Here is a 27,584-nt window from a genome sequence, read left to right on the forward strand (position 1 = left end):
AAAGCATTCATTAGATGTAATATATATGTAACAAAGCATAACAAGTTAATTCCAAATAGTTGCTTTGGTTGCTTTAATCGGCAGGATCAAGTGCTTCCATTGTCCATATGACGGGATCTTGTGTGCGTACAGTAATTTGAGCCTTGCGAACGATATTGCAGGAACTTATAAGTCCACCAAAACTACAAACCTGGTTTTTGAGATTCCATTCTAAGCCGTCGGTTTCTGAAACAAAAGCCGGACTACCTACAGGAAGAATCCCACAGTGCTTATTTACATTTGTACTGCAGTCTATGGTGCTTTCTCCTGATGGTAGTAGCCAAGTCACGTTCGCTTCGGACAATATGAAGAGCTGAGTTTGCTTATACTTTGCGTACGACCAATACAGATGATTAAAGTTTCCCAAAGCATGATCAACTCGCCCGTCCATGCTACACAAAGTGAAGATGGCAAATATTCCGTTTTCTTGGATCAACTTTTGTGCCTTCATAAAGTCTGTTGAGTATTGGTCGGAATCATGGAGTATTTGGACACCCATTTGTTTGTAATGCTCACGCGTTTCATCTGTTAAAGAGTCAAAATCTCCCACAAGCATGTCAGGCTTTAATGATGGATCGTAGTTTCTCAGCCGATTTGATCCACCGTCTGCGCATATCCGAAGGCTTGCATTCGCCCATAGATGACGGAAACGACTTTTGGAAACACTAATGGAGCGATTCAAAATCAAAACGGCGTATTTGTATTTGCAGTCACGTTTGTCAGAGTTTTCGGACCAGGTAGCACATGGGTCAAAGTGCTGAGACTCTGCGTGATCGTTATAAGATGTGTTGGCTGCTGATACATCATGTTCTTTTCCTTTCTGATACTTGCTAATTGGATGAGGGAGGGTCCTGTGTATTCGCTGAAATGTCTCGTAATATTGAGGGTGTTCTGGGCTTAAAATGCCGTGTCGGATAAAGAAATCAAGGATCACAAGGGCACAGTTTGGCTTGAAATTCCCAGCGGCTAATTCTTGGATGACTTGATCTAACGTCCAAAGATGAAATTCTGCAACCTCTCCATCGTTCGGTTGTAACTTTGTATTCCCGTCAATCGGAACGTCGAATACGTATTGTAATTCTGGTTGATACCATTTCTGTTGGGCAAGTTTGATGTAAGAGACAATACCACTGGAGCGTAAGCTGGAATGCGAGACAGTTAAATTAGCTTCTTCCAAACACTCTTTCGCCATAGTTCCCATAATTGAATCACCATGGGTAATCCCTCCTGCAACGCTGTTGTCGAGATAGCCGGGCCAAGTTTGCTTTGTGGGCGAACGTCTAGGAACCCATAGACGCATAGGAGTTGTTGGCGTAGGAGGGATGTAAATAGTACAATGAACTCCATAGCTAAGAAAACCAAATAACCAATATCCACCTCGTTCCACGGCAATAGCAACTTCACCATTAGGACCAAAAACGCTATATAGCTCATCTCGCCATTGATCAGCCACTCCAAAAAGATTCGATTGTTTCCATGTTTTGAGAATATTTTCCAGGATCGAAGATCGCTTTTCAAAGTTCGTAGCGTTCAGTTGTAGAGATTTCCCAGGCTCATAGATCCAATCGTAAATAAAGCTATCGAATTTCGCCAACTCATGAATTACTTCTGGAATAACATATCCGACAACTGCACCGTCCAAGTAAAACGGAATTGACCCAGTTATGAAATTATTGTGAAAAGAATCACAGGAATCCAGTAACTTTACCAAATCGAGTTGTTCAATCGTCGAAATCGAGGAAGTCATACTGATGAATCTCAATAAGGAATCCGATAGAAGTCGTGAATCCTTATCTGAGTATGCTGAATATGCGAGCTAATGTAAATAAACCGTAATTGATAGAAGTAATGTTGAAGAAAGAAAGAAATCCAAAAAATTACCAAAAACAAAAACAAAAACAAAAACAGAAACAGAAACAGTCTCAGGTGTTTAAAAGTAGAATCCTTTATCTAAATGAGTGAAGGTACAGTATGAAGTGTACAGTTGAAATATCGCCTTCTAGCAAGGATAGGTTAAACCAACCTTATACTTAAGTTTGGAGGTTGCGAGAGAAAAAAAAAAAAAAAAAAAAGTATTAAAGAGAAAAATCAAATAAATCGTTCAATCATGAATTTATAGAAATAAGTAAGAACAATCAAAAGTCATAACAGCTCATTTCATTTTGCAAAAGTAAATTCAATTTGAAAAGAATTGATATCAACAACTGCAAGTCGAAGACCAGCTGTTTAAGAGAAAGAACTGTCATAAGATCTTTTTATTTATTTAACTTATTTTATTTTATTTAATTTAATTTAATTAGATTAGGACAATGTTTTAGTTCTTCCTTCCTTTGGATAGGTTTTTTGGTATTTTTCTATTTGTGACTTTGCCTTGCGAAAAAACCAAGAAAAAGTAATGATGAAGGCTGCAATCGGTTTTCAATTAGATTTTTACTTCAATTTTCATAAATTATATACTTCTATATGCAAAATCCATCCATAATGTGGAAATAGTATGCGTTCCTTCTGGTAACAAAAGTAGCAAACTAAGTCTTTGTTCCCTGTGTAAAGAAACAACGGTGTCATATAAAGAAATCCACCTGAAACAACTTGTGTAAAACGGAACAGCACTGAAGAAAAAGAAAAGAGAAACTGTTGCTCAGAGACAGAAAAAGAATTGATTTGGTTCATTGATTTTTCTAGTAGGTCACTAATATTTTTGGATATCGCAATTCACGAGACGCAATTAACGTGAAATCATGACTTATCAAGCGCAAGCTGGAAATGAACCTAAAGAATTAGACGAAGAATTTATGGAAAATGGCGTTCCCGTTTCGTTAGGCGAAAAGAAAACTTTGAATGAATACGTACATATGGATGCCGAGGACCCTTCTTTAACCAAATGGAAAGAGTCTCTTGGTATTTCCAATAAAGGATACTCTCCTCCTAATGACCCTAGAACTGTGGTTATTGAGCAGCTCAGCTTACTTGTTACCGGCCGTGATCCCATCCATGTGGACATGCAAGATGAAGCCAGCGTGGAAAAAATCCATAAGAAGGGATTCGTCATAAAGGAGGATAGTGAATACAGAATTGGCGTCCGTTTTCGTGTTCAGCATGAACTCATCTCTGGCTTACGCTATGTCCAAGTGGTACGCCGAGTAGGAATGACGGTTGACAAATCGTCTACCATGATCGGCTCCTATAGCCCTAATGAAGCTCCATACGAATTTACGAGTAAGTAGCCCGTTCTTCCTTTATGCTTTTGAAACGAACGTATTAGCTAACTGAATGTGTAGCGGAACCCGAAGAAGCACCTAGCGGATTCCTTGCCCGTGGTCATTACGAAGCCATCGGTAAATTTATTGATGATGACCAAGTTGTCCATCATGTAGTCAATTGGGTATGTTTTCTGTCTTTTGTTTAGCTTTTGAATACTAATCGTGGCTGTAGTCATTTGATGTCACAAAGAGTTGGAAGTAAATTTCATTTGCTTAACCATGATCATATTTTGCAGGGGACAAACAAGACTCAAAACTTATACCTCAGTTGCATCTCAACTTATTACATGTATATTCTTACTAGTGCTATTTGATCTTTTATCACTTGCTTCCCTTCCCTTGGGCCTCGACGCTATGCAGCAACCCTTATAGGTTTCATTAATCATGTTTACAATAGTAGTTTGCGCCTTATTTTCAAACTATATCATGCTTTGATGAGTTCTATTCCAAGATATATTCTTCTTTTTTTTTTTTATATTAACGTACACTATGAAAATCTCCTATTTAGGTTGTCAGTCTTTCACACTCTCTAATGCTGAGCGTCTTAGAGGGGATGAAACTGAATAAGAACTTTATTGAAATATTCAAAAATGAACAAAGTTTTTTCTTTCTTTCTATAACACACTTTCTTAAACCTTTTACTTGTCTTTTTCGATGCTCCTTTTCTTCCTACCTTAAGTTTATATAATAATACAATCTTTATTCCTGAGCAATTAGGAACATGAATGGGCGAAATATGTAATATCTGTTACTTTGTAAAGAGGTAACGATGTCTCGGCCTCTCCCTTACTACCGTCTCTTGGTATCCTCCTATATCCTACAAAGTAGGCTAATTCTTGTAGCAAGCTCGAGATATCCATCTTGCACTTTTTTTTTTGAGAAAACTTAAATTTTTAAGCTCACTTTTGTAATTCTCCTTTCAGTTTTCTTTTAGGAATCCCTTCATCCACATTTTCAATATGAGGAATTCAGTCATTATCGGTTCTCTTCTCGCAACTGCCGCTGTTGGTAAGTAAAGATGCTGGTTCCCACAAGCTCTAAAGGAATGTGATACTGTTGTTCTTCTTTTGCTGATTTCCAATGACCCGAAAGGAAATATTTTCAGTGAATTCTGTGCAATGAGCAATGAAACAACTCTTTTATGTTATTTGCTCTTCTCGCTCTTTTCTTTTTCTATTCAAACATTTGGGAAATGAAGCAGATATCTGCTTACTTGCGTAGAAGCTAGTGAATCGATAACGGGCTTCCGAGCTGAGCTGCATTTTTGTATTCCACATGAACATATTCGCTAATATCTCCCAGGTTATGGTGTCTATTTTGATTACAAGCGTCGTAACGACCCTGCTTTTCGCAAAACTTTGAGTACGTCTTGTAGTAATACCATCCGTTATTATTTTCTGTCTAGTCGCTAACAACCCCGTTTCTAGAGCGTCGCTACAAAAAGGTTCATGAAGCCAAGAAGCAAGAAGAAGAGATCGCTGTTAAGCAGTTTGATGAAGTTATTGAAGATGCTCTCGAGATCGTCAAGTCTACACCTACCCCCAATAGCGCTGAAGAAAAAGAGCTTTTCTTCATGCAGCAAGTTGCTCGCGGTGAACAACTTTTCCAACAACGTATGTTTATTATCTTCTACAATGTTTCACTAACGCTTTAAGAACCCGACAATATCAAGGAATCCGCTGCTTGCTTTTATGCTGCCCTCAAAGTATACCCTCAGCCTGTTGAATTGTTTGCCATTTACGAACGCACCGTTCCTGAACCCATCATGAATCTCTTAAGAGCTATGCAAACTAAGGAAAGCACCCCTACTGTGGAGTAAACTCTTAATTCCCAATAAAAGTATATTTCATTAAATTATTAGGAAAAAAACATGTAAATAGTAGTCATGTCGTGTATGATTTATTTATAAAAGTCGCTGAAGAATTGGGGATATATCTAACTTCATGTTCTTCAATTCTGTAGTATACGTCGTAATTTTTGATATCGCTTCAGCGTACGATTTATCACGAGGATACCCCTTGTACTGATTTTCGATAAAAAATACCAAATTTTCAACCTGGCAGTACAACCAGTTTCGATAAAGTGAATCTGGTTTTTTTATCTCGAACATTTGAGTATACAGACGAGTAATGTGGGCCATATACCGAAAAACAATAAACGAGCTGGTGGTAACTAAGTTTGATATGTCCTTTTCCCATTGAACATTGTAATATTTCTGTTTGAGCTGTTTTTCACGAGATTTAAAGAATTCTTTTCGTGCATCGTTTTCAAACCCAATGGATCGTAAATATTTAACAAGTTGTTTTCCTTGCGTAACTCCAATCCCTGGGAATCCAATTTGATGCAGGAATAGCTCTTTCAACTCCTCAGTCTTATACTCTAATTTGTCCATTAAAAAATCCGACAGTAATTGTTGAATTCTTTCTCGTTGTAAGCGGTTTCTCAGTAAATTAAGTATGTGTATAGCATCAGAATATCGGCGAAGAGAAATAAAGTTGTCTAACTGGTTAAATTGTTCAAAAAGATCCTGCAAAATTTCCCTTTTGAAGGCGTAAGATTGTAAAAGTAATGGTGAATCAATAGTTTTACAAAGCAGCTGAAAAGACGTGTATGACGATAAGTTTGCCTGCTCTTCTTTGATAAAATGTTCGAGCTCTAGTTTCAATTGGGTGTCATCCACCCTCTTTTGGGTATGTTCAAGGAGCTGCTGAGCTTGGTATTGTCTAGTTTGACGAATAAAGAAGTCTCGTTCTTCAAGGTTGCTGTTCCCAAGCACAAATACATTTTTATTACACATGACGGTAACATAGGATAAGTTTGTGTCTTTGTCCAAGTTGGAAATAGCATCGTCATCCACTTGTTCAGTAGTTTCAATTGGAGAAATTGTAGAGTCAATAAGATTCCATTGATAGAGAGTTTGTTCTTTGATTTTCTTTTCTTTATCCAAAGAATGTGAAGAAGTAAGAAGAATGCAATCATTGAATAAGTAAAGATTGGCAATCAAACGAACTCTCTGGTTTCTAGGATTAATGAGTGTCCAACGTCCTTGTTTTGTAATCAAGCTTCTATTGGGACTTTTCCAAAACTCCTCATTGCAACCATCAATGACAGTTTCCAATCGTCGCATGGATCGTTTTAAATTCTCGTCAGAAGGGTGCTGCGAAAGCTCAACTAAGCTTAGCCGTTCAATATTCTCCTCCAATACGCCTAGTAGCGACTTGTACCGTCCCAGTTCTTGGCTCAAATTATTTACTTCGCTGGAAATAAAGACATACTCGTTAAGATTTTTGTAAAAGTTCTTCTCCAAATTCTTTCGGACACCCATGTGGATGCGTAACAGTTTGTTATACAAAGAAACAAACTCCTCTTCTGTAGCATCATGCAATATATCATTTAAATCTGATCAAAAGTGACAGTTAGTAACTATTGGAAGTCGAATGAAACATACAGGTCTGAGGGTCATAATCTTCATTATCAAAATATTTTGGATTCAGAAATACTTCATTTTTTGACATAATATGTTTCGTTTGGCGCTTCTGTCGGTAAATGTCATCTGTTTTAGATGTGCCAACTCGAAGCCGAGTAGGAGACTAGAATGTGTAAGTACGTACAATTGTCTTTCATAAATTTCGTACCAGCCTGTCTTCAGAAGTTTCATCCGCCGTTATATTTAAATATTTGAGTTTGCTGGACCATTAGTCTAAGGAAATGAAAATTACGCACATACGAAAGCTCATCGGCAGCATTCAGGTGTTCGTTTGACATTATAGCAATGGATTAAATGTTCAATGCACCAATATTTTTTCTAAACCAAGAGAAAAACAAGAGATTCTTTGGTTCGTGTTTTCGGACTCTAGTATCTGAATCTTCGATGTCAAATCATAAACGCTTCTATATTTCCTTTTTATTTTATTCAAGATGAATGGAATCCCCTCTATAATGGACTACCAGCAAATATTACAAGGTCAACGATTACTCTGTCGTTGGGGTCTTATTGCATTGAAGGTATCCTGTTTGGGTAACAATATACTCAAATAACTTACTGGTGTCACTTGCTTTGTTTACATAGAAAAAGTATCAAAGAAATCCCACTGCTGAGATTATTTTATAAAGAAATGTAAGAAATCATTTATTACACTAAGGCAGTGTTATTAAGATTAAAAATGGTTCCATAAGAGTACGAATCTTGCGATTGATTCACTTTCTTGCTTTCAAACCGTAGCATATATAGAACGCTAGCAAGACTTATCATAAGGAATCATTTTAATGCATTATATAGTTTGCTACTTTCAATTGAACAACCCGTTGCTGGAAAAAGTGCAATTTAGATTTTTTACTTTTGGAATTGGAACAAACAATAAAAGGCGTTTCAGTATCTTTTTCAGGTTACAAACTTCGTTACAAGTTAAAGAGATGTATATCCTAAAAACTAGAAAGCAAAAGCCAATTTGAAATTTACATTAAGGAACAACTGATCGACTTTACCAAAAGTGCTTTCCCAAGTACTAGGCTCAAAATCAATTCTTTATGATGAATAATTTCTCGTATCTTGTAATATTAAATTGCTTTATAGTGATTCTTACTCTACAACAAACTTGATTACGCTGTATATCTATCTACGTAGGGCACCCGTAAAACGAAGTTCCTAACCTAGTCAAAGCCTTCCACTCTGAAACGTTCAGTACAAAGAATGTAAATGATAGAGGATATTAATTTATTTATGGATAATTTCTTTTAAATCCGTATTTGCAACGAATTTGAATAAACCTGGTCGATACAATGCTGAAATTATGGATACGAAACTAAGTGACTTTATAGGTGCCGAAATAAAAACGTTTTACAGAGAAGCTCCATGGGAACGTTTAAGAATTCCTTTTAAACCAATATTTTCATTTCAAAAGTCGAATCTACCAAAGAATGGTTCATTTTCTACAGAAGGAAGGCATCGCGATTACAGTAATGTCTGGAGATTCTGGGATAGTTTAACTCTTACGATATTTGACATTCCTTCAGAATGGATGCAAGAAAATGCCAACAAACTATACAACCTCTGGAAGCCCCTTCATAAATATGGCGATATATCATTTATGAAATTCATAGAGCCTTCGGAAAATGGGTTGACTACAACCGCAATCGTTCGTTTCCTCCCTCCCCCAAGAGTACCCTTTTGGCAACCATTCAACAAGATCCGGATCAATGATGTGAATTTGAACGTTCGTGTAGACCCTTACGTTCAAAATTCTTTGACGAAACAATCTTCCTTTAGTGCAGTTGGTAGTCGGTACAATAGTATTGTCCAACTTCCATTGTCTACCATAACCGTTGGTCAAGCCTACCATGAAATGTTGGTTCCTCTGTTTGGGTATGAATCTGGAACGCCATTACATGACATTTTCCTTTCGGTAAACTTCCATAATAAACGATTTATTATAACCTTCAAATTAACCATGGAGGATATAACCGATGATTATCGTTTAGATTTTTATTTCGACAATGTCGTCGATGATATAGGTATTGATGTTGAAAATAGCCGCATAAACTTATCGTTCAAATACAAATTACCACCTGTGCTATTTCGCAAAGATGTTTTGGGATCAGAAACCAAACTGAGGAAAGTATGGAGCTCGTCAAATCTTTGGCGTCGCCAGGTCGATATTTTGCCTTCTTCAAGGTGTACAATCCCACCCAAGTCTCCCGTACAGTTATTAAATTCTGCTAGTTCTCCACTAGGAAGATCCAACATGGTTATGTTTTCATATGACATAAGAAATAGTCATTCTGAGGAAGCCAATGCTATTTTTTTAGGGGAGTTGGAAAAATATAAGTTAAAGAGCCGAATGTGCAAAGTTACTACTTACTCTATTAATGATTACTTCTCACGTTGTGCATTATTATACAGAAATACAAATCTATCTCATACTGTATTGTATCTACTGGAAACATGTCTTTCTCAACATGTACTTTCCGAGATTGATTTACCGGTTCTTCTTGATGGATTGGGCAACCTCACAGAAGAGCAAGCAATTGTTTTTCTAAAAAATACTCTTGCTTCTCAGAAACCTTTACATAACCCCACACGGGAAACATTTACAAAACAATTGGCTTTCTTCGATCCTTTAAAGAGTTCTAGTATGCGTATTAAAAAGCTCTTTATAACTCCAACAACCATTCGAATTGGGGATGATTCCATTGAAGCAGGGAACCGTGTTTTGAGAAAGCATGGCAAATTCGCTGACAGATTTATGCGGGTACAGATATCTGATGAATTTACGAAAAGTAAAATTTACTCGGATAATTCAAATTGCGAGGCAGTGTTTGCGCGAGTGTATCAATTATTGGATAAGGGCGTTAAAGTTGGAAATCGTGTTTATGAATTTCTGGCCTTTGGCAATTCCCAACTAAGAGAACATGGTGCCTTCTTTTTTGCTTCGACACCAGATAAGAATGTGGAACAAATTCGTGAAGATATGGGTGATTTCAGTGAGATTAGTTCGGTCCCAAAATATGCAGCTAGGATGGGTCAATGTTTTTCCACTACCAAAGTCATTAAGCATTTTCCTGTGGAGATTGCTTCTCGAAATGATATAATTAGAAACAGTAATTGCTTTACTGATGGGATAGGTATGGCTTCATTTTCTGTTTTGCGCTGTCTTTCTGTTCAGTTTGATAATGATGATCTTCTTCCTTCAGCCTTTCAATTTCGTATGGGCGGTTATAAAGGTGTATTAAGTTTAGCCCCTCCAACTAAACTTGAATATCATCAAGGAAATTTGGTTTTTCCTCGTCCAAGTCAAGATAAATTTAAGTCACCTCATGAGGACTTGGAGGTGATTAAAGTTTCTCGCTTTTCGAATACTTGTTTGAACATGCAACTCATCACTTTAATGCAAGGTTTGGGTGTCAAAAAAAATATTTTTCTTACAATGGCTAAGAACCAGTTATCAGAATTAAATAGTGCCATGACAAATAAGCAAAAATGCATTGTTATGTTGAGGGATAATGTCGATGAAAATCGGTCGACTCTCACTATGGCCGACCTCATACAATCTGGGTTTTTGGAAAGAAATGATGTTTTTACAAAGAATCTTCTCAATCTTTACTATGAATGGACTCTTAAATCGATGAAAGAAAAGCAGAGACTTAATGTATCCAACGGAGCCTATTTGTTAGGTGTAGCCGATGAAACAGGATCTCTCAAAGGTCATTGTGATGATGCGGTTCTTTCAATCCCTGAGATTTTTGTTCAGGTTACAAACAACCATTCAGAAGCCGAAGCCTTTTCTAATAAGCGAACACGAACAACCATTATAAAAGGCCTTTGTGTTGTAGCAAGAAACCCATCTTTGCATCCTGGAGACATCCGTATTTGTCGTGCTGTGAATTGTAGTGAGTTAGGGCACCTAAAAAACGTCGTTGTTTTTCCCACAACAGGTGATAGAAGTGTTCCTGCGATGTGCTCCGGTGGTGATTTAGATGGAGACGAGTACACTGTAATATGGGAACCTAGTCTTATACCTAAGAGAGTAAATTATCCTCCACTTTTAGAAGCGACGCCTAAACGTGCAGCTAAATTTCTGGAAGCAAGCCCTACCATTGACTCAGTAAAGGCATTTTTTATCTATTATATGAAAAATGACAATTTAGGAGTGATATCTAACGCTTGGAAAGCATGGGCCCACGATAGCTTCAACAATCCTGACGGAATTTATGGCCAAACCTGTTTAAGACTAGCAGCCTTACATTCCCAAGCTGTTGATTTCCCTAAATCCGGTGTCGCTTGTAGTATGCCCAAAGAACTAAGACCTAAGCAATACCCGGATTTTATGCGAAAGCAGCGATCCAAAACATTTAAAGCCCAAACGGCGGTGGGAAGGATTTTTCAATATACTGTTAAGTTTCAAAAACAAAATGAAGCTAATCGGAGGTTTGATCCAAAAATGGAAATGGTTTATGATGATCGAATGAAACTACCGAAATACAAATCAGAATACAGACAGATCGCCGAAGAAGTCAAAGAACGCTATGATTTTGACATGAAGGCATTGATGAATCGACATGATATAGCCTCAGAATATGAAGTTTACACTGCTTTTATACTGTTTAATGAAGAAATGAAAGCATCCATCAACGAATTTGGAGTTCGCGAGGAAATTATGTTACAATTTAACAGTATAAAGAAATGCTATATTACTGAATACCTTGAGAAATGTGGACTTTCCAATAACCCTTCTGACCAAGATACAAAGGAGCGAATTGACAGTGCTGTGGCAGTTGCATACGACATAACGTACGAACAGAGATCACGTTCTTTTGAAAGCGGAAACGAGTTACCATTAATTTCCTTTCCTTACATCTTCGTCGATGTACTTTGTCGCATCGCTCATTTTGTCGCTGTAAGCAATTAAATGTTGTTCACAATCAAAGTTGGCATGGCATACACCCCAGTTATGTTAGAATATGGTTTTTGCTCTATTAGTGTTCATTTGATATGATATATTATTAATTCTAAATTATCCAAAAATGTTTGAAGCTCTAACTTATTAAAATATTTGTTGGGACAAATTAATTAGCAAAAAAACTTAGATCTCAATGATGCAATTAATTAAGTAAAGATAAAAAAAACATTAAGATTTCAGTAACCAAATTTAGCCCACCCATCTACGAGCGGATTGGAACAATCGAAGCCATGGTCCATGAGTACCCCATTTATCAGATTCTGATTTGGGATAGTAACTATTAGCCACCTTCAAAACAACACGTTCAGGATGTGGCATCATAGCTAAGAAACGACCACATGGTGAGCGGATACCAGCAATGGCGTCCGTACTTCCATTAGGATTGAGAGGATACTGGCTCGTTCTTTTACCATAATTGTCAACATAATAGAGAACGTCCAACCCTTCCTGTTTGAATTTTCTGTAATCGGAGTCGGATTCAAAAACAGCACGACCTTCACCATGGGCAACCGCAATTGGAATACGAGAACCTCCCATTTCGTTGGCAAAAATTGAATTCGCTGAGTTCTTGGAGTCCACTTGAAGCATTACCGTACGTCCTTCATACTGCGAAGATTCGTTTGAAAGGAAAAGTGGCCAGCATTGAGCACCAGGAATTAATGTCTTGAGACGAGTAAATAACTGGCAACCGTTGCAAAGACCAATAGCAAAAGTATCTTTTCGCTGATTGAAAAACTTATAAAACTCCTGACGAGCCGTATCATGTAAAAGAATTGAAGTAGCCCAACCGTTAGCAGATCCTAAAACATCACCATACGAAAAGCCACCGCATGCGGCTATACCAACGAACATGTCTAACGTTAGTTTACCACTGATGATGTCAGTCATGTGAACATCCACAGGCGTAAAACCGGCGGCATGGAAGGCATAAGCCATTTCCAAGTGTCCATTAACACCTTGCTCACGCAAAACAGCAACCTTGGGACGGCTTGTCAAAGATAGATCTGATTTAGGGGAATGTTCAAAAGTCAAATGGAAATCAATGCCGGGGTCAGAATTGTCCAAGATATTTTCATTCTCTTGTTGGGCACATTTAGGATTGTCTCGAATGCTTTGCATTTTGTAAGAAGTTTCATGCCAAAGGGATTGAAGAGCAGCACGAGTGGACTTGTAAAGTATTTCATTAGAACGAACAAAAACAATCTCTTGAGCCTCATCAGATATGACTTTACCAAGCTTTTTAACAGCGTTTCCAAGTCCATGGGATTTGAATATTTCATAGATACTATCGAGATCACTGTCCCGAACTTGTACTACTGCACCCAGTTCTTCATTGAATAGAGTAGCAATATTATCATTGGAAAAGTTGGCAAGATCTGATACCACACCAACACGTCCGGCGAAAGCCATTTCAGAAACCGTAACAAATAAACCACCATCAGAGTTATCATGATAGGCTTGTACGTAATCGGTGTTATGTAGCTCAGTGATTGCAGAGAAATAAGACTTTAGCAATTCTACGTCTTCAACGTCAGGAGCCTCGTCTCCTAATTGTTTGTAGCACTGAGCAATAATTGAACCGCCGAGACGTTGTTTACCGTTAGCCAAATCAATATACAGCAACGAAGATGGTCCAATTTCATTAGCACGTTTTAGTTGGGGCGTCCAAATAGACTCAACATTATTCACCGAAGAAAAGCCTGTGATGACAAGTGACAGAGGAGCAGTGACAGATTGCTCACGGGCGTCTTCCATCCATTTCATACTCATTGACATAGAGTCTTTACCAACTGGGATACTAATTCCCAACTGAGGGCAGAGATCTAAGCCGATAGCTTGAACAGCTTCATATAACTTTGCGCCCTCACCAGAATGAGTGGGAGAAGACATCCAATTAGCACTCAAACGAATATGGTTCAAATCCGGGAGTGAGGCGGCAGCCATATTCATAATACATTCAGCGACAGCCATACGAGCTGAAGCAGCTGATGAGATAAGAGCAGTAATCGGCTTCTCACCAATGGCAAAAGCTTCACCTGTAGTGGTACCCTTACCGTAAGATGTAACTGTGACAGCAACATCTGCTACAGGAGTTTGCCAAGGTCCAACCATTTGCTCACGAGCAACAAGACCGGTAATGCTACGATCACCAATTGTAATCAAGAATGATTTTGACGCTACTGCGGGCATGTGCAAAACACGCTGAACAGCATCAGTAATTCGGTGGCTGGTTGTTACATAAGCGTTTAGGGAAGAATCAAACTTCTTTAAAACAACTGGATCAGTATTATCAACGCGCGATATCTTTGGAGGCTTGCCAAATAGAACTTCCATAGGCAAATCAATTGGAGTAGACTTATAGAGACGATCCGTCAAAATCAATCGTTGTTCCTCAGTAGCATAGCCAACAACACCATAAGGACATCTTTCACGTTCACAGATGCCCTTAAAAAAATTGAGATCCTCAGGCTTCACTGACAAAACATAACGTTCTTGTGATTCACAACACCAGATTTGCATGGGCGACATGCTAGGTTCAATGCAAGGGATATCACGGAGTTCAAACTTGGCACCCAGACCGGCATCGTGGACTAATTCTGGGAGCGCATTGGAAACGCCACCGGCACCAACATCATGAATGGATTGAATAATATTGTCTTTCATCGCAGTACACGTGTCAATTACCATTTGTGCACGACGTTGCATTTCTGGATTTCCTCGTTGTACAGATGCAAAATCCAAATCTTCAGAACCTTCACCGGAGTTCATACTAGAAGCAGCACCACCACCTAAACCTACAAGGAGAGCAGGTCCACCAAGCACAATTATAGGGCTTCCAGCAGAAATGGGTTTTTTGAAAGCGTGCTGCCTGCGAATGCAACCGACACCGCCTGCTGCCATAATTGGCTTATGGTATCCACGATATTCAGTTTTCCCATCGGCTCTAGCCACCTCCATGGTTAATGTACGAAAATAGCCGTTAATGCAAGGACGACCAAACTCATTATTAAAGGAAGAACTTCCAATTGGGGCAGATAACATAATATCGAGAGGGGAAGCAATATGAAAGGGTTTACCAACCTCCAATTCCCAAGGCTGCTTAAAATCGGGGATATGCAAATCAGAAACGTTGTAGCCAGCTAAACCAGCCTTTGATTTTGATCCTTGACCAACAGCTCCTTCATCGCGAATCTCACCACCAGAGCCAGTGGCAGCACCTGGATATGGCGAAACTGCGGTAGGATGATTATGGGTTTCTACCTTTCCAAGAAAATCAATAGTTTCATCTTTCAATGTCCATTCACCATTGACAGGAAAGAAATTAGACCCGGGATTTCCTTGAAACACAGCGGCATTATCGGAGTATGCAGAAATAGTATGATGGGGGTTTAATTTATGGGTATTACGAATCATTTTAAACAAGGAGTTTTCCATTTTCTTTCCATCGATCGTCCAATCAGCGTTAAAAATTTTATGTCTGCAATGCTCAGAGTTGACCTGACCAAACATGAAAAGCTCAACATCAGTAGGTTCGCGATGCTTCAAAGAAGGCTCCTTGGCATAGCACTCGACCAGGTAATCGATTTCGTCTGAAGCAAGAGCTAAACCAAATTTAACGTTAGCTTCGGCGAGACGGCGTTTAGCATTCTCCTTATCAGCTTCTTGGTTGCAGCCAAGTTCAATTGTAACGAGAGGTGCAGGTTCTTGAGTATTAAACACTTCTCCTTCCTTTGGAGGCTCATAACGGAGAGTTTCGGTCATACGATCGAATAGATTAGTGAAAGCACCATCGTATATATTTTCAGAAGCACCTTGCTTCAATGTCACCGAATATGCTATACCACGTTCAATGCGATTCACTCCTTTTAGGTTGCATACATTTGCAATGTTGGTAGCTTTCGAAGACCATGGAGAGATGGTACCAGTACGAGGGAAAACGTAGGCCACTTTAGGGCCTGATGGTCTAAATTCATCCGATTTTAAGTCTGATAAAATAGGTCTCAAATCATTAGAGGATACAGGAAATCCCTCTTTTGTTTGAATTAAGTAGAAATATACGGCTTCAATACGTTCAAACGCCGAAACCGTAGCTTCTAAAAGCTTCTTCTGGTTGTGAGGCGTCAAAGCAGAACCTCCATAAAGAATTAACATTTTGGCAGAATACTGCAAATATTTCCTAAATAGGCACTGAGGAGTTTATAGGCTCGACTCGCCCAATTTATATGCTCCGTCTAAATCGAGTCTACAGAAAAGATTTCAGCTTAAGATATATATATGGAAACCGCCACGTAAGATCGCGGTATCTTACTAGATTTTGCTAAGATAATCTCTTATAGGCATTAAGCAATTAAATTCAATCATTTGAAAATAAATAAATAAATAAAATGATGGTAGTAAACAGTAAGATTGTTCAAATTTATGAGAGGTTTGGACAGAAACAAGCGAATACTTAACATGACAGAATGATAGCAATTGAATATTTACTCGCCAAATATATCCTCATAATCTTCGTCAAAATCGTATAACTCATCAAAGCCTTCATGTTCCTGGCTTCTTTCCATCAAGTTCTTCATGAGTTCATTTACCCGGGCATCAGAAGACGTGTAGTCCTCAGGTTCCAATGTAATGTCTTTCGCTGAGGTAGCTTTATCCTCTTCATTCGTTTCTTTGTCAGAAACATCCACTTCTTCAGCGTTCATTAGAGCATCGAGGGTAACAGCTGAAGGTCGTCTGCCTTCAATCAAAGCGTACAGTTTTTCACGCATCAAGTCCCTAATTTTGTAGAATCTACCACTTCTGTACCAGCCTGTCTCGCGGTGACATTCAGACCGTAAAGGAGAATCCTTTAGTAAAGAGGAAATCTGTGAATCGGTTATATCACATATTTGGTAAATACGGTTCAAGGGATAGGGTGTTTTACCATCAAAAATATGGTTTTTGTGTCCTTTCTGGTTTTTGTTCAATCTTAATTTGAAGAAGAGGGCTTGGTATGCGGCTGCTTTAGGGTCCTTTCTAGGGTCGTAGCCAAAAATGGTATATGTATCGCGGAATGGACCTGAGGACCATAAATAGGAGATGTAAGGCAACGCAAACTTTAGATAATGCAGATAGGAAGGATCAATGTGATTTAGCAGAGCTCGACGCGTCCATATAGGACGATCGTGAAACAAGGGTTTTATTGCATCAATAACTTCCTGAACAGTTTTGCTTGGGGATTCCGAAAGCTTCTGATGCTTTAAAGTAGGGACGTGATCAACATTCATATTGGCTGTGATGATCCATACACGACATTGTCCTTTGAGATTCATTATTGTTGTTGAACCATCGGGCAAACGCACGCGTCCTACAAGAGGATTTTGCTGATAATTATAGAATGTTGGAAGAGGTACCTGTGAGAAAAGAGGGGGAGGTGGCATGTCTAAATTATCACGTTGCACTGGTGATAAGTCTATATTGAATTTGCTAATTGCATCAAAGTCCAATGTGCGCAAAGAAGCATCTAACTTTTTTGTAAATGGGGAATTTTCCGTGCTGTATTGAAAGTCAGCCATGTCTCGAAAAACAAAAGCATGACGAATTCTACCGGCGCTATTGATTTCCCCGTTCTTCTTGACTCGAACCAATATATCGTTTCTCTGTCTCAGTTTTGCTTGTACTGGGTGATGATAATGATCTTGCGGTCGCAGTTTCAGCTCCAATAGTGCATGTTTGGGGTTGCGAAATGATGTTGAAACAGCCTGTAGCATGGGTCAGTACCTGAAAACTGTGTCTTACATCCTTCAATTCACTAGAAAGGACACTGAAAATTCAATATACAAACTTCAAACACAAGAAATGAAATATGTACGTAGATTTAGAAGGTATTTCCGCTAATGCTTTGATTTCTGTTATATACGCACCTTTTGTATTTCAGGAACCCCACCTAAGGTTTCGTAAAACGTCGACTCATTTTTTATCAGCCCAGGATGTTCAATCGAAGTGTATTCTTTCTCTGATATGTTCGTTTTCACAGACATGGTATTCGTGAAAATTACTCGCGATAAATATGCATCCAAAATTTATTCTTCGCCTAAAGTAATACAACAATAATCCTATAAACAGTTTTAAGTAAAGTATTTTTGTCTTTCGGTAGCTATACTAAAATCCTAATAGTCGTATTGTCGCTGTACTATTTATGTTGTAAGGATGTGGTGTAACACTTTCACTTGTTTAGTGTACTTCAACGAAGTGGATTTGTTTTGGCCAGATCAATCTATTTACTATTTGTCAACTCCAACATTCCTCTTACAGGCATTCACTTATTTCTTGGCTGTTTATTCCATTTGGAATATTCCTTCATTAAATTGATTTCTTTAAAAGGTGTGCATTCGAAGGCTTAAAGAGTCTCTAAGGAAATAATAAATTTCCGGCGAATTGTACATACGGAACAGCTCTTGGAATAGGGTATATCTAGGTTGGGAATAACTGTTCGATTGTTCTAGCTATAAATCACTTTCACTCTCTTGTGGTTTATTGCATAAGGAATTTATAGGTAAATTTCTCTTAGCTCTCTACGGAAGCATATGAGGAAGCTTTATAGGCTCTTTCAATTTGTTTTTTAGGAGCAATCTTACTTTGAATTGGAATTTTTGGGACTAAATTACAAAAAAACCAGAAAAAACGAAAACAGTTAATTTCCGTATAAAGGAGTTCATACTAAACTTTATTCAACGCTGTTTACTGTTGTCAGGTTCCTGTTCATGAAAGGATTAAGAAATAAGTTTGTGAAAGCATTATCGTTCAAAGATGAAGCCCGGTCAGATAAGGATGTTAATGATCTCAAAAAAGACGAAACCAAAAATGCTGCCCCCAAGGAAAATCAATCATCCTCAAGACTAAAACACAGCCGTTCAAGAAAGGAGATGAAAAAGTCGAAAAGTTCAAACGCATTGTCGAAGGCTAACAAATCTTCTTTGAGCAGAGAAGCCGCTGATGAAAAAACGAACAGTGGTGGAAATAACGACAAAGAAGATGCAGTTAATGCACAGCCAAAAACCGTTTCGAGTCAATCTGACGTAGACGAGCAAACATTGGGTTCATTAAAGCCGGCTTCTATATCGCTTCCTGATGTATGTACCAACGCAAATAGTGTATACTTTGCAGCATAGTAGTAGACATTTGTTACTAATCTTTTCAACTTGATGACGCTAATGAAGTTCTAGCTAAATTTGGCGACTGAAATACACGTTACTTCAGATCATTCAAATGCGGGTTCTTACACGTCTTTTCATCCAACTCCTTATTTATCTCCGTCAGCATCAACATCTTCTAATAAGCTCTTGTCTCCGGTTCCGGATAACGATGTTGATCTTCCTAACAATGTACGCCGGATGGTTTTTCATCGTCAGCATTCTTCTCAGTTCCAAGTTTCCGAAAAAAGAAATCTCACCAGACTTCCCTCTTTCGATGGTAAGTCCTGCTGCCACTAGCGTATCTCCCCTAACTAACAAGCAAACTAGAAGTCCATCCTTCAGAGTGCGAACAACTATTTATTAAAAAATTGGATCAATGTAATGTAATTTTTGATTTTAATGATCCTTCATCTGATCTAGAAAGCAAAGACTTGAAAAGTGAAGCTCTGGCTCAGATGATCGATTTGGTTACGTTTAATCGAGGAATAGTTAATACTCTTCTTTTCTCTCATGTTTTGCACACTGTATGTTTATTCGCACTTACGTTATTTGTCTTCTAATATATTTAGTTTTCTGTCAATTTGTTTCGTCCCACACCTTCTTTTGCTTATAATGACTATAGAGATATTTTGGTATCTTTAGAAGAAGAGCCATATTTAGAGCCAGCTTGGCCCCATATGCAACAAGTTTATCTACTGTTTATTCGTTTTCTTGAGTCACCCGACTTTAAAGTTACGAAGTCCAAATCTTTAGTCGATCGCTGCTTTTTTAATAATTTATTAATGTTATTTAATTCTGAGGACCCTAGAGAGCGTGACCTTTTAAAAACTGCCTTGCATCGCATATATGGAAAGTTTTTGAACTTACGCTCACATATTAGAAAGGCTATGAGCAATGTTTTTTTGCAATTCACGTTTGAAAAAGAATCATTTCATGGCATAGCTGAATTATTAGAAATTCTTGGAAGGTATGTCACTAATTTTTTATTTGTTTGACTAACTCCTCATTTAGTATTATTAATGGGTTTGCTGTACCATTAAAGGAAGAGCACAAAACATTTTTAACAAAAGTACTCATTCCTTTGCATCAAACCAAATCCTTATTTTTATATCACCCACAACTGACATATTGCGTTGTACAGTTTATTGATAAAGAACCGTCTTTGACAAAGTTGGTCATGACCGGTATTTTGAAGTTTTGGCCTCGTGTGAATAGCTTCAAGGAAGTAATGTTTTTGAACGAATTAGAAGATATTTTTGAGGTGTTAGAACCTTCGGAGTTTGTTCATATTCAAATCCCTCTTTTCCAGCAGCTTTCCCGCTCTATCGCGAGTCCGCATTTTCAAGTTGCAGAGCGTGCTTTGTGTTTTTGGAGTAATGAATACTTTACAAGCTTGGTAAGCGAAAATTTGGATACGATTTTGCCAATTATTTATCCTTATGTGTACAACACTACCAAAGACCACTGGAATATAACTATACAAGCAATCGCGTGTAATGTTATGCAGATATTTGTTGACATGAATCTTGAGTATTTCAATGTTGTCGCCGAACGCTGCCACAACGAAATCGTATTAGAGAAAGCGAAGCGCGAAGATTCCAATCTAAGATGGGCTGCGCTTGAAAAACTTGCTGCAATGAATAAAGGATCCACGAGATATTAGAGCCATTGAATCTTGGTCGATACTGAAGCTTGATACCACATCATGAAGTGGAAGGCTTAAGTTATTAAGCGACTGGTAATCTTACATAATTAATTATAAGTAATCCCAATAATTAAAAGTGCAGTAAATTCTCTCGTGATATTATTTTACTAATGTCTTCAAATATTCGTAAAAAGTTGTGTATTAAGTGATAACGAGCAAACTTATAGGGCTGTAGTTTATGTAGAATTGGGTATCTAACTAATTTCAATTCTAAAAGGTATTCAAATGATTACTTGTTTCTCTTGTAAATCTTGCCCAAAAAGGTCAAAAAGACAGACTTCTTTAAACCACCAGACTCGTTAACAGACTCGATACGCTTCTTGATTCCAGACACTTCAGCGTCTTCGTATTTTGCAAATTCATTACGAATAGCAAGTTCCTCAAATACGGTCTTGACTCTAGCCTCGCATTCATGGTTCTTAACGCCGTAATTCTTATCGAGGATTGCACGTTGCTCAGGAGATGCCTTGGAGAGGGCAAGATTGATCAGCCAGGAACATTTGTTGTCCAAAATATCAGTACCGACTTTGCCGGTGATGTTGGGATCGCCGTAACAATCAAGATAATCATCTTGTACTTGGAAGTACTTTCCTAGGGGAAGGAGGATATCACTTGCAATTTGCAAGTTTTCTTTAGATGCAATGCCAGCAAGATACATAGCTAAGGCAACGGGAAGGTAAAAGGAATAGAAAGCGGTCTTGTAGATAACAATGAAAGAATGCTTTTCAAGAGAAAATTTGGAAATATCGACATGGTCTTCGGGGGCAGTAAGAAGATCGAGTTGTTGGCCCAGTTCAGTCTGGAAGGTAACATCATGGAAGAGTTCAAGAAGGTCAACGTAGTAAGGATCCTGACGGAAATACTTCTTAAGAAGGAAGTAAATAGCAGATTCAAGCATGAAAGCGTCATTAATGGCGATGTTTCCAACATTTGGCAATAAATACCAACAAGGTTGACCGCGTCTTGTTTGGGAAGCATCCATCATATCATCAGCGACGAGGAAAAAGGCTTGGAGCAACTCAATGGACCATCCAAGGACAGATGCCTTCTTATAAGCTTTCTCATCAAGAGGCTCACCAAGCAGGATTTCGTATGTATCAATGACAGACAATCCACGGTTATACTTTCCTCCAAGGGTATTATGGTAAAGACTCTAGAATCGCGTTAGCCGCTAAGATTTCGTTTTTGAATGGTCATCACGAATTGCAGATATGAAGAAAACGATCATTCATTAAGGGAAAATTCAATCAAGTTTTCAAAATGGTCTGCTAATGTCGGTGACACGCCAAAGCGCTCATCTCGTAAAACAAAGGCGTCAAACCCGATGGATATGTACGAGATAATGCACAATGTGGGAAAGTAACATACCTTTTCATACCACTGAGCAACGTCCTTGGGAATATTGATGGACTTTAGGTAGTCCAGAATATCATTGACGAAGTCTGGATAGATGGACTCAAACTTTTGTCTTTTATCGACAGCGGAGCTCTATAAACATATAAGTATCTTGAAAACGGAATAAGAGTATATATCTCAATGGAAATAGGAGAAAATGAACTGAGACTCGCGTTTTTCGCGTTTACCTTAAAGGTACACTCTGCAAGGAATGTACAAAAGAAAATACAATAAGCAGCCTCCAGCTTTTTCTACAAGCGACTTACCTGAGAAGACATTTTTGCAAAAGATCGTATACAAATTGGATAAAGTCAAGTTGCACCGGTTTTAATCGTCAACCTTGTAGTAGGAATCCTTAGACAACTTGGGGATTTGAGTTTTGTTTAGCGACAACCATATTTTCGCTACTTTTTACTTTAATAATGACTACTAGATAATATTTTCTTAAAAGGAAATGATCATGTATTATTTCTATATGTTGCTAGCGATTCTTTCGTTTTTTCTTTCTATTCCGTATACTACTGCCATTCTCTAATTCTTTTCATATTAATAAGGTTATTTACAGGTCATACTAAAATTTTGGATTTCGACTTTTTGTTCAACAGTCGCTACTAAATGAAAGGTGTCTTGGTTGCAAAACATAAATGTGAATCCTTTATTATTTCATTCAGTTTTTTAATTCTTTATTGCCTCGTTTTATAAAAGCTTCGGAACTAGTAGAGGTTCTCGCGTTCATCATATTCCAATAGAAAAATAAAGCGTTTCATTAAAACCTTTTTACCCATTGTACTTTCTTCAAGCTCCTACATTTTTCATGTTTACTACCTTTTGATCCTCTATTTAGTATTTATGTTTTCTTTACCTTTCTACAGCGGCCGCCTTTGTCTTTTTTATTTTTATTTTATTTATTTATAATGATGTTGAATTTGTTTACCTTTGCATGTAAACAAACTCCTGTAAGGCATTCCTCGCCGACGTTACACTTCCTTATACTAGGTCTGACATCTCAAAATGTAAACAAAGTTGGTAAGCACAAACAGTCGGCTTGATTTCGTTTTGTGCTCTACCAAATGCTATAAATTATTGTCTACTTAAGGAAATTTAGAAAAGTTGAAATACTGTGTATCAAAAGAACCTTACTAGTCGTCTTACACCTTGGATTTGAAAAGGACTGAATCGTTTTTGATTTACTGTCTCTGAGAGTTTTCAAAAGGAAAGTGCTGCCATAATGATGCTGGAAGAGGGAACTTATACACAGCAAAAAACAATAGAAATTCGAAGCGGCTTATGGAACTGCATCAAGGAATGTTCAGAAAGAGGTTTGGTTTACAGTGTACGATGGTAAGTAGTTATATAATGAAGGAAACTGGCGGGGGATATTTTTGGTTAAGAAACATTTTTGGTCTTTGACAATTTAATTCATGAATCGCAAGTGTCTGATGGGCTTTATGAGTATTATTTTGCATAAACGAAAAGCGCCTGCTAAAGACCCTAGATCAGTATTTGTAAAGATATACGCAAGGATCTAATACTACTCATCTTATATTCGCTGATTTGATACTAATATGCAACAGGGCCGCTGAAATGCTTGCCGGTTTAAAATCCGCAAATACCCTTGATGCTCCTTTTTCTTCTACTCCTACCGCCGAGCTTGAGGAAGATACAGCTACGACAAATGAACGCATCTTGGAATTCAAGGAAGACACTACTTATATACTGGCCAAAGCGTACTTTGACTGTAAAGAGTTCGAAAGAACTGCTTACACACTTCAAAACTGCAAATCTTCAAAATCGCTCTTTTTGCAACTCTATAGTAAATATTTAGCAGGAGAAAAAAAGATAGAGGAGGAAGCAGATACTGTTACTGCCTCTATTTATCCAGCTTCTTCTTCAAGCCGTGAGCTCTATTCCATATCGGAAACCTTGGATAGTGTACTAAAACAAGGGAATCAGGACCCATATCTTTTATACCTCAGTGGCGTTGTTAATAGGAGAAGGAAGCAGTACCCAAAGGCTATTGATTTTCTTCTTGCTTGCATCCGTAAAACTCCCTACTTTTGGTCAGCATGGCAAGAACTCTCATTATGCTTGGATAGCCCAGAGGTTTTGGCCAGTGTCATTCGTCGTCTTTCAAAAGACCATGTAATGACTAAAGTATTTATTATTTATGCATCTCATGAGCTTCACCAAATCAACGGTTCTGTCTACGAAAGGCTGGCCGAAGTAGATTCCTTTTTTCCCTCAAGCCGCCATTTAAAAACACAGCGTGCTTTATTAGCTTACGACACAAGAGGTACGAATATTATTATAGAATCGTCCTAACCTTCCCTTCTAGACTTTGATGATGCCGAAGAATTGTTTGAAGATATCTTGAAAAGCGATCCTTATCGTTTAGACGATATGGATACTTATTCCAATGTTCTTTTTGTATTGGAAAGAAAATCAAAACTAGGATTCTTGGCTCAAGTAGCTTCAACTATAGACAAATTTCGCCCAGAGACCTGTTCAATCATCGGAAATTATTACAGTTTATTATCAGAACATGAAAAGGCAGTTACGTATTTTAAGAGAGCAATACGATTAAATCGAAACTACTTGGCTGCTTGGACTCTTATGGGACATGAATATGTTGAACTCAAAAACACACATGCTGCTATAGAATCTTATCGCTTAGCTGTCGACGTCAACAGAAAAGACTACAGGGCATGGTACGGTCTGGGTCAAACGTACGAAGTTTTAGATATGCATTTTTACGCTCTTTACTATTTCCAACGCGCTACCGCTCTTCGCCCTTATGACCAGAGGATGTGGCAGGCGTTGGGGAACTGTTACGAAAAAATTCAACGGCCGCAAGAAGCCATCAAAGCTTATAAAAGAGCTTTACTGGGATCTCCTATAAACAGTTCAATTTTGATGCGTTTAGGTAATCTTTACGAAGAATTACATGACTTGGATACTGCTTCCGCAATGTATAAAGAATGTATCCGAAGTGAAGAAGAAGGTGATATGACGCCGGAAACCATTAAAGCGAGAATGTGGCTGGCAAAGAGAGAACTTAATCGGAAAAATTTTAGACAAGCAGAAATGTATGTCAGTGAGATTTTGAATGGTGATTTGGAACTTGAAGAGGCAAAAGCTTTGATGCGAGAGTTAAGAAGCCGAATGGAGCATACTCCTAATTAAAATAGGAAGTATGTAGTTCACCTGAGCCATTTCCTGATCACGGACTTTTGAATTATGAATACTTTAAGGTGTAATGTAAAATAAATTTCTTCTATTAGTCATGAGTCTCATTAATATTAGTTATGCATGTCTATCACGAATTGAATTTATCCCATTATCATTGCTCAGAAAGATCATTATTTGGATCATCCATCATCATTTCCGAGCGCGTATCCACATAAATTAAAGAGTTGTTATTTAAAGTCTCATCAAAGCGAGGTGAATGATATCCCATAACGTTGCCATTACTCGCGTTAATAGTAGATTGCTGCATATACTCGCTGACGGCATCTTCGTATACCAAATCATCAGGAACAGCAGGTATCAGAGAATTTTCTTCAAGGGCACGTTTCAAAAGATCGGAGGCCACTATTTCGTTTTGAGAAATCGCCAGACTCTAATAGAGGTTAATAAAATTATGTTCACTGAGGATGCTGAAAAATGATACTTACCTCATGCAAATGTGTGATTGCGAGATCGGGCATTTTTTTATGCATATAGACTAAAGCTATTGCAGTATGTATACTGGCATCTTGAGTAGACAAAACAAGCCCCTGCTCAAGAGCATCGATTGCTTCGTCAAACAATCTATACGTTAGATTTACGTTTTAAATTTTAAACGTACCTTAATTTTCTGTAAGCATGACCAAGATTCGCCCAAGTAGCTGCCCATGGTTTCTCATTGCTTTGTGTTTTCTTTACTAGTTGCAAAGCAGAATTAAAAAACTTTATTGACTGTTGCATATCGGACTTATTAAACGCAACAACTCCCATTTCATTAAGTAAGAGGGGATCATACTGGAATAGAGAGTAGGAACTTCGCAAATATTCATCGGCTAATGATATATTTCCGAGTTGCATATGCTGCATTCCAAGAAATAGATAAGGAAGATGAGTCCCTTGAAATAATCGGGCAGCGGTTGTATAAGCTGAAATGGCTTGGTCGTGTTCGCCTTCGATAGCAAAAGAATGAGCAAATCCAATCCAAGCAGGGCCAAATTGGGGATCAATTGTTGATGATTTTGAAAAGTACCTCCGTGCTTCTTGTACTTTATTAACAGATAAATAGTATATCCCAACGGCGAGCCAAGTGACAGCTTTTTCAGGATGACGATCTACCAGATCATGTGAAATCAAAAACAACTTATTTTTTTCACCCATTTCATGAAGAGATGCAAGATGTATTGGATAAACAGCCATGTTGTAAGGATCGCTTTCTAAAATATTTGAAGTTATACTTAGAACATCAACGAAACGAGATCGGAGGATAAGTGATTCAGCCTTTGAAATCAACAGATCAGCATTCTTTTCCAAACCAGGTATAGAAGTCAAATAATCTTCAGCGGCTCTTAACTCAGATTCATGAGAAGTCTTATTTAGGCGTAACATGTATAGCGATTTCAGAAAATTCGCGTCTTCTTTCGAATACGTCGAATAATCAAGATTAGATACCAACTCCCATTCTTCAGACGCTGTAAGAAGATGATTCGATACCAACTGATCAAATGCCTCAAAACATTTGGTGTCGACCATCAAAGCTTCTTTATAGCATTCCTTGGCACGGTCAAAATCACTTAAGTTCGTATACACTTGACCACGCAAATAGCACATTGAAGCTTCTAATTTGATCCCGCCATCTTGCATACGCAATTTATCACTATTCCCATTTGCTTTACTAAAAGGATTTGTTTCGCCAAGCAACTCTAAGGCACCTTGCCAATCAAACAACTTAACAGAACAGAAGGCAGCTAAATACCTGCAGGCCGAACTTTGATTACATAAATTTTCTTTTGTTAGCAAGCCTTTTGCTCTAGCATAATCTTCAGTGCAACAATAGACCTGTGCAAGCCAAAATGCATCATTTGAGTCCTTGGTCATATCAAGGACCTTTTCACCAACAAACGCGGCACATTTGTATTGTTGCTGCATTAATGCATCATGCCTCCACATTCGCAGATATTCTTCGCGCGATAATGACTCCAGGCCAGCAGTCGATAAATTTTTTTCTCTTATAAAGGATAATTCTGTAGATGTATTTGCAACATATGCCATAGGACTAATCGTTAAGGTAGACATCTGAGAATTTGAATTGTTTACATTTAGTGCTCCCATTGATGGAGGTGTCATAAAGGCATTTGGGGGACGTGACTCTCCCTGGCTAAAGGAAGAAGGTGTAGCCGCGGATTTGAATGAGGCTTGAGACCGTTTCCCCATCATTGTTGTTGACAAAGGTCTATAAACTTCTTCGATTATTGAGTCCTCTTGGGCGTAGTAGATGTTAAGAACACATAACGAGTTATAGGGCGTGTAAATATGTAGTTCACCGGCATGACCA

At 38.1% G+C, this 27,584-nt stretch overlaps 11 protein-coding genes across 11 annotated transcripts; 5 read left to right on the forward strand and 6 right to left on the reverse strand.

Annotated features, from left to right (window-relative positions):
* Positions 1-73: 73 nt before the first annotated feature.
* tnr3 (thiamine diphosphokinase Tnr3/ Nudix hydrolase fusion protein) lies at positions 74-1,786 on the reverse strand (the record flags this gene model as incomplete). The annotated part of the gene is made up of 1 exon (XM_056180689.1): positions 74-1,786. The coding sequence occupies one exon, from the start codon at positions 1,784-1,786 to the stop codon at positions 74-76; it is 1,713 nt and encodes a 570-aa protein (XP_056034918.1).
* A 991-nt stretch (positions 1,787-2,777) lies between these two features.
* On the forward strand, positions 2,778-3,501 carry rdi1 (Rho GDP dissociation inhibitor Rdi1; the record flags this gene model as incomplete). The annotated part of the gene is made up of 3 exons (XM_056180690.1): positions 2,778-3,255; positions 3,318-3,421; positions 3,472-3,501. 3 exons carry the CDS (start codon positions 2,778-2,780, stop codon positions 3,499-3,501), a joined length of 612 nt encoding a protein of 203 aa, XP_056034917.1.
* A 757-nt stretch (positions 3,502-4,258) lies between these two features.
* Positions 4,259-5,118, forward strand: tom20 (mitochondrial TOM complex subunit Tom20; the record flags this gene model as incomplete). The annotated part of the gene is made up of 4 exons (XM_056180691.1): positions 4,259-4,307; positions 4,602-4,661; positions 4,727-4,912; positions 4,955-5,118. The coding sequence occupies 4 exons, from the start codon at positions 4,259-4,261 to the stop codon at positions 5,116-5,118; spliced, it is 459 nt and encodes a 152-aa protein (XP_056034920.1).
* An 84-nt stretch (positions 5,119-5,202) lies between these two features.
* Positions 5,203-7,064, reverse strand: exo84 (exocyst complex subunit Exo84; the record flags this gene model as incomplete). Its single annotated transcript, XM_056180692.1, has 4 exons — positions 5,203-6,698; positions 6,748-6,889; positions 6,935-6,986; positions 7,027-7,064. The coding sequence occupies 4 exons, from the start codon at positions 7,062-7,064 to the stop codon at positions 5,203-5,205; spliced, it is 1,728 nt and encodes a 575-aa protein (XP_056034919.1).
* A 1,025-nt stretch (positions 7,065-8,089) lies between these two features.
* Positions 8,090-11,704, forward strand: rdp1 (RNA-directed RNA polymerase Rdp1; the record flags this gene model as incomplete). The annotated part of the gene is made up of 1 exon (XM_056180693.1): positions 8,090-11,704. The coding sequence occupies one exon, from the start codon at positions 8,090-8,092 to the stop codon at positions 11,702-11,704; it is 3,615 nt and encodes a 1,204-aa protein (XP_056035553.1).
* A 240-nt stretch (positions 11,705-11,944) lies between these two features.
* On the reverse strand, positions 11,945-15,907 carry ade3 (phosphoribosylformylglycinamidine synthase Ade3; the record flags this gene model as incomplete). The annotated part of the gene is made up of 1 exon (XM_056180694.1): positions 11,945-15,907. One exon carries the CDS (start codon positions 15,905-15,907, stop codon positions 11,945-11,947), a length of 3,963 nt encoding a protein of 1,320 aa, XP_056035552.1.
* Positions 15,908-16,236: 329 nt separating this feature from the next.
* sfc1 (transcription factor TFIIIC complex A box associated subunit Sfc1) lies at positions 16,237-17,772 on the reverse strand (the record flags this gene model as incomplete). The annotated part of the gene is made up of 2 exons (XM_056180695.1): positions 16,237-17,493; positions 17,656-17,772. The coding sequence occupies 2 exons, from the start codon at positions 17,770-17,772 to the stop codon at positions 16,237-16,239; spliced, it is 1,374 nt and encodes a 457-aa protein (XP_056035551.1).
* Positions 17,773-18,495: 723 nt separating this feature from the next.
* par2 (serine/threonine protein phosphatase PP2A regulatory subunit B-56 Par2) lies at positions 18,496-20,590 on the forward strand (the record flags this gene model as incomplete). Its single annotated transcript, XM_056180696.1, has 5 exons — positions 18,496-18,864; positions 18,958-19,204; positions 19,255-19,451; positions 19,497-19,894; positions 19,939-20,590. 5 exons carry the CDS (start codon positions 18,496-18,498, stop codon positions 20,588-20,590), a joined length of 1,863 nt encoding a protein of 620 aa, XP_056035550.1.
* Positions 20,591-20,861: 271 nt separating this feature from the next.
* Positions 20,862-22,305, reverse strand: fps1 (geranyltranstransferase Fps1; the record flags this gene model as incomplete). Its single annotated transcript, XM_056180697.1, has 3 exons — positions 20,862-21,785; positions 22,001-22,120; positions 22,294-22,305. The coding sequence occupies 3 exons, from the start codon at positions 22,303-22,305 to the stop codon at positions 20,862-20,864; spliced, it is 1,056 nt and encodes a 351-aa protein (XP_056035557.1).
* A 950-nt stretch (positions 22,306-23,255) lies between these two features.
* cut23 (anaphase-promoting complex, TPR lobe subcomplex subunit Apc8) lies at positions 23,256-25,210 on the forward strand (the record flags this gene model as incomplete). Its single annotated transcript, XM_056180698.1, has 3 exons — positions 23,256-23,368; positions 23,602-24,320; positions 24,363-25,210. The coding sequence occupies 3 exons, from the start codon at positions 23,256-23,258 to the stop codon at positions 25,208-25,210; spliced, it is 1,680 nt and encodes a 559-aa protein (XP_056035556.1).
* Positions 25,211-25,367: 157 nt separating this feature from the next.
* cut9 (anaphase-promoting complex, TPR lobe subcomplex subunit Cut9/Apc6) lies at positions 25,368-27,466 on the reverse strand (the record flags this gene model as incomplete). Its single annotated transcript, XM_056180699.1, has 3 exons — positions 25,368-25,646; positions 25,702-25,837; positions 25,875-27,466. 3 exons carry the CDS (start codon positions 27,464-27,466, stop codon positions 25,368-25,370), a joined length of 2,007 nt encoding a protein of 668 aa, XP_056034963.1.
* Between the last annotated feature and the right edge of the window lie 118 nt (positions 27,467-27,584).

The sequence above is a fragment of the Schizosaccharomyces osmophilus genome, chromosome 1 (genome assembly GCF_027921745.1).
Source record: "Schizosaccharomyces osmophilus chromosome 1, complete sequence".
Taxonomy (NCBI): domain Eukaryota; kingdom Fungi; phylum Ascomycota; class Schizosaccharomycetes; order Schizosaccharomycetales; family Schizosaccharomycetaceae; genus Schizosaccharomyces; species Schizosaccharomyces osmophilus.